This window comes from Galeopterus variegatus, unplaced genomic scaffold (genome assembly GCF_000696425.1).
Source record: "Galeopterus variegatus unplaced genomic scaffold, G_variegatus-3.0.2 Scaffold5277, whole genome shotgun sequence".
NCBI classification, from domain to species: domain Eukaryota; kingdom Metazoa; phylum Chordata; class Mammalia; order Dermoptera; family Cynocephalidae; genus Galeopterus; species Galeopterus variegatus.
This window is the reverse complement of record NW_007731388.1, coordinates 147,098-153,231: the sequence shown is the minus strand read 5'-3', so window position 1 is coordinate 153,231 and position 6,134 is coordinate 147,098. Positions and strand designations below refer to the sequence as shown.

Here is a 6,134-nt window from a genome sequence, read left to right as displayed (position 1 = left end):
AGAAACACCTTTCCAGGGCTACTGGTCTGCCCCACTCACCAACGTCCTGCTCACATTCCTGGTTCTCGTCCCTTCTTCCATTTAAACTTCCTATAAAATTAAGTAAAAACTGATTCAGTCTGTAGAAGATGAGCAAGTGCATCTTTTCCCTTACCTGGTTTATAAAGGTAAGAAATTGGCACACCTGTCAAGAAAAAGAGAAACTGCAGGGGGCAACCACATTCAGAAATCCACAGCTGACCGGTAAAGTACTAAGAATCCTCTTACAAACAAAAGGTGCATTTTACCAATGCTAAGGTCTTCGCACTTGGTGGTTTATGGCCAGTTAAATACCCATCTTGCTCACTTGCTGTAAGCAGAATAAGGCAGGAGGCAGGCACTGTGACCAGTCGTTTTTTGTTGTTTTTTTTTAACCACTTCGTCCCCAGCACTTAGCACAGAGACTGGCACACACTAGGGGCTCAACAAGGATTTATTCAATGAATGAATGAATGATTACACAGATGGTTAAATGCCAGTGTTTTCAGGTATATACTGATCCTTCCACTCATTCTAGGTAAAACAACCAAGAGGCTATTCAGGGAATTGTCCCAGGGAATGGAGGGTGTTGGTCACATTGTCGCATCCCCCGGAGACTATGCAGGGCTCTGTCATAGAGTATCAGTGGCTGAGGGATTGGTCCAGAATTGTGTAGAGAGCATTAGCATAGGCCTCGTAACCCACTCCTAGCACTACGTGTAACCTTGGTCACACCATGGAACCTTTCATGGTTCCCACATGCAAAATAAAATGTTTAAGTAGATGATCTCAACATTTCTCCCATCTGATCCAGTCTTTCCAATGCAAGAATACAGAAGAAACCTCAGTGCCTGAAAATAATCTCTAACCCAGTTCTTAAAAGTCTAATGAGAGTTATTTTTTATTATTTTTTAAATGAACTAATACAAGGTACCAGTGAACCTTGAGAATGGGGCTATTTATTACATGACCTCAGGCTAAAGTGCTATAAAATTCACACAAAGGCATACACCTCTTTCACTAGTTATTTTTAATAAAACAAAAGAACAAAAATCAGCATCGAGAGAAGATGCAATACAGTGGAGACTATTAAAAGTAGCTGCTCCCAAACACGTCATGAACTGCGAACAGATGTGCTCAACCAAGAAGGGCCTCATCCCTTCAACCTGCCATGGATGCCACTGGGAGTCTCTCGGTGCAGAACATGAAATGCAGAAGTGATTGGTCAGGAATGCTGTACATTACCCCCCAGTGATCTGCCATGGAGACTATTTTTAAATGCATTTATCTCAGCAGGAATGACAGCATTTAAGAAGTGGTCAGGTACCAGTGCCAGCCAATCCTTCTTGCAAGCAGGCTGCAGAGCATGGCTGTGTCTTTACAACAGCCAAAGTGATGAATGAGATGGGAATTGCCCTTGGTTGGTTGGTTAGGTGGTTGGTTTAAGGAGCCATAAAGATAATGCAAAAGTTAGAGCTTAGAAACCAAATGGAGTTAGCCCCCAAATTATTGCAGGCACCCCAGCACTCAAAAATTAATCAAGTTTTAAATTTACAAGATTCATCTTAACTAGAAACATAGGCTCTGTCTTGTAAATTTCTTAAGTGGTAGCTGTTCTTTGCACTGTTTTATCCACTGAAGAATAATGTTATAAGGGATGTGATAATCCCAGATTTTCACAGCACTCAAAAATTAATCAAGTTTTAAATTTACAAGATTCATCTTAACTAGAAACATAGGCTCTGTCTTGTAAATTTCTTAAGTGGTAGCTGTTATTTGCACTGTTTTATCCACTGAAGAATAATGTTATAAGGGATGTGATAATCCCAGATTTTCACAATTCTCTTTTATGAAACTAGCTACTGTATTTTGTATCACGAGAATATGGAAGGTATATTACAGCTATAGTACATCGGGCCTCGTTATCAACATAACGCTATGTTAACTCCTACAGAACACTGAGAGAAACATTAATACACAGTGGTCTATTTATATATGTATATATTTGGGGGACTCAGAGTGTCAGATCAGAGTTGATGTGTCTTTCTTCCGTGGACAGGAAAAAAGGGGGGTGGAGAAAGAGTTGGGAGACAAGAGAAGCAGAGTAAACATTTTAACCATTAAAACTGATCTCAAATCAAGGATGGAAAGGTGTCATCAAATTTACTCCTCCCCCCTGCTCACCTGCTAATTGAGAAAACTACAGAAATATGGTCTGAAGCTATCACAGGATCTAAGCATATCTCCAAAACTGAGAAAACACTCAACACAGCCATTATTATTCTGTTTTAAATTTTTGGAGATTTCTGATAAGGAAAGTGTGACACTTTACAGCCATTGAGAAAGTTGCAAATCAACTCAAAGAACTAGTTCTTACAGACTGACGTTCATCTGGCCTGGGCAGGTGCACTTCCAGCAGCAGGAGCTCATAGCTCACTGTCCCTTCCACTGTTTAACAGGTCTGATGGATGAAAAGTTGTTCCTTTTCCAGGTAGTCAAGACTTCAGTCTATTGCTGACCCCTGCCAGAGCTGTTTGTCCTAGGTTCCTCACTTCACCCACATCCCTATCTATGCTCCAAATTGGATTTCAGGAAAGTCTTCTCTTAGAGCACTGAAGAAAAACCTCTGACATCTACCACACTCCCTAACTCCCACTCCAGTGGCCTCTGTTTCAAAAGCCCTGAACCAGGACACACAGCATGGATTTCTCACAGGACCTGGCCATCAGAACAAACGTGGACTGTGTTTTACTGCTAAAACAAACAGAAGGAATTTACGCTTTGAAGAACTGTGGTTACAGTTCCCCATCCCTCCCTCAATGCCCCTGTGGTTTTGGTTTCACTGAACACTTCTTGTGTTGTTTCTGGGTGAGCATCAAAATCAAATGCCAGGGTCGAAGATGGTGAGCTTGAGTATCACGAGTGATGTGGGTGAGAGAGAAAAGCCACTACTCACCCCACCTACACGAGGCAGGACGCCTGGACTAAATGGGCTGTATGGAGTGAGATTGCTGAGAGCTTCCTCCCTACAGCAAGGAAATGACTATAAGAAAGTGTGCTTGCATTTGGTTTGATCAGACCCAATCTCCTGGGACCTCGAACACCAAGTTCTCCCAAAATATGGCTAAAATGCTGGCAATATTTTCAGATATCATTTGTGGAAATTAAACCCAAATACAGTTGTATACAATCTTAGTTTACAGAATACCTATCCCATTAAATTTCTTTGAATAGAGCAAAACAGGAGTAAATATTCTTAAATGCATCACCTAATCATCACAGAAAGCTTAGGACAATTGGAGGAAAAGTAGATCTCTATAGATACTGCTCAAATATTTGGTTTTCTATACCAGGGTATCTTCAATGCTATTGTGCCAATTTTCAGATGGAAAATATGATAGGTGATACTTTTAAATGCAAAAACGTATGTACCCTATACTTCAAGCCCAGTAATCATAAGATGATGCTAACTTCCAGCCAAGTCAATTTGTTAGGTCATTGGGCCCCAAGGAGCTTTGTGGAGGAGTTTGAGTGCTTCTCACCCTCAAATTCATTTTGAAATGCAAATAAGTCCTTGCACCTCACTTAGGGAAATACACACTACTCGCTTGGTTATGTACACTCACTGGAGGGTCCTCCCCCTGCAGTGGGCTGGAGGGACCTGAAGCCAAGCACACAGCTCCGTGATTCTAAGGGTGGCTCAGGGCACCCCCAAATCAGTCACCTGAGTTACGAACATACTGTCATCTAAAGTGGGTTCTAAACTAGGGGTCACAAAGTCAACTTCTCCTCTTGTGCTATCCAAGGTGTCCTCTGGACAGTGATAAGCGGGAAGCATGGATGCATTTGAGAGTCCTGGACAGGAGTCTTTTGACCTTTCCTTTCCCCATAGGTTGTTCACATCAGGACCTGTTCTCGAGTCTCTGGAAGTCGAAGGGCAATCAGGCCACCCCCAACCAGAGAAGCAGCAGCCAGAAGGATGGGGACCACTTTGGTTATCCCAACAAAAGAAGCAAAGATGGTGTTTCCCAAGATGGCACCAAATTTGCATAATCCATTGAGTATGCCAAAGGCTGTTGCCCTGTAAAAGAAAAGAACAGGAAATATGCTGAAAGTCGAACCTCATTACATGAGTGGGACTGGGTACTTTCTTTTCCTTGTTTCAGGAGGAGGAGATGTGGGAGGGTGTTTTTTCCCAAATATAAAAGTAACACAACCTCATTTTAGTCAAATACAAATATACAGAATAACGTAAACATGCAGGGATGTCTAACATCACCACTGAAAGGCAATTACCACTATCAACATTCTGGAGTATTTCCTTCAATCATTTTTCTTTTACTTTCAAATATAACTCTTTTAAAAATGTTTATAGGTAGTACATTCTTATTGTGAAATATTGAAAGAATGAAGGGAAAAAAAGCAAAACAAATAGTACAAATCTTCCCCTTTAAGAGGCCCCTCAATCCTCTTGTGACAGAGACAGCTAGTTGTCCCTAAATATCCCTTCTCCCAATGTAAGACTACATTTCCCAGACCCCCTTGCTGCTGAGGATGGCCATGTGACTCAGTTTTGCCCAATAGGATGTAAATGTAGGTAGCGGCTCCAAGAAACTTCCGTAGAGAGGTCATGAGTGGGCCATGTGCTCTCTCCCCCTCCCACCCTGCTTTCAAATGCAGATGCTCTCATCATGGACCACGGCTGGGTCGTGCAAGGAAGAACAATGAGATAAGAAGAGCCTGCAGGAGAGAAAACTAAATGCCTACCTTCTTAAGACTACAGTTATTTGGGGCTTCTGTCACCCACATTAGAACTTAATTCTAATTATTGTCCCTCAATCACACTTCCCATTGATTATTATTATTAAGCATTTATCCTTTCTCTTTTTTTTTTTTTTTTTTTGACCGGTAAGGGGATCGCAACCCTTGGCTTGGTGCCGCCCGCACCACGCTCAGCCAGTGAGCGCACCGGTCATCCCTATATAGGATCCAAACCCACGGCGGGAGCGCTGCTGCACTCCCAGCTCTGTACTCTCCCGAGTGAGCCACGGGGTCGGCCCAGCATTCATCCTTTCTGACCCCATCTATGTACAGAGACAATATTCTCAACACTCTCTCCCCAACTAAAGCAAAACGTTTCTTTTTCATACCACAATTTATTAAGAATGTGGGTATATTTTTGTACTTAAAATTCTTCCTACATCCGTATCTATAACTGTACTACACTGTAGCCTTATAATTACCAGGCCCCAATCCCAGTCTTTTTGTTTCCAGTACTTTCTTGGATATTTTCACACGCTTACTTTTCCAAATAACCTTCAGAATAATTTTTTCAAGTTCCCAGGGGGAAAAAATCTCAAATCTGGATTTTGAACAAACTCTTTTAAGTTAGAGAAAAACAAGATAAAATTGGACATTTTTGTCAGATTGAATCTTCTTATCCAAAATGAGGTCTATCTTGACATGTGTTTAGTTCCTCTTTTATATCTCCTAGTAATGCTTTATGGTTTTCTTTGTATCAGTGTTTCACTCATCAAATTAATTCCTAGGTATTTTATGATTTCTGCTGCTATTAAATGGATTTCAATTGTATTTTAAACTTTTTGATATATTTAAACACCTACACATTAAGTTACCTTTATTATTGACCACCTGACTAAATTATTTTGTTTCTTGTCATCTCTTTAGTTAATTCTCTGATGTTTTTTAAACATAATATCATATCCCATCCAAATAATGATAATTTTTCCTCCTCTTAGTTTTTGTAAAACTTAGCATTTCCTTGGTTCGGGGGAGAGGGGCTCCAAATACATGCTGTGCCTATGTCCCGCTAAATCTGTCACCAGTTTGGGGAATATCGTTAAGGTTTTTTGCCAAGTTCTATTTACCCACCTTCCACACCACTTCACAATAGGGCCACTTAGCTTATTGACAACAGGGCCACTTAGCTGCTATCCTTAAAATTCACAATTCGGGCCGGCCCGGTGGCGCACTGCTACAGTGCGCCGCTTGGGAAGCGCGGAGGCGCTCCCGCCGAGGGTTCGGATCCCACATACAGACCGGTTCCCGCTCACAGGCCGAGCGACCCGCGGAGTCCCAGCCAAGGGACGTCTAGC

General features: G+C 41.7%; 1 protein-coding gene across 2 annotated transcripts in view; it reads right to left on the bottom strand.

Annotated features, from left to right (window-relative positions):
* Nucleotides 1-932: 932 nt before the first annotated feature.
* SV2B (synaptic vesicle glycoprotein 2B) overlaps nt 933-6,134 on the bottom strand; it is an 84,113-nt gene continuing 78,911 nt past the window's right edge. The window contains exons 12-13 of one of the 2 annotated variants that reach the window (XM_008589173.1): nt 1,836-4,099; nt 933-1,677 (exon numbers count right to left, since the gene is read on the bottom strand). In XM_008589173.1, the coding sequence (XP_008587395.1) occupies nt 3,916-4,099 (184 nt within the window). In that variant the 3' untranslated portion in view covers nt 933-1,677; nt 1,836-3,915. Of the gene's footprint in view, nt 1,693-1,835; nt 4,100-6,134 lie in introns of both variants that reach the window. The other variant, XM_008589174.1, reaches the window with a different exon arrangement.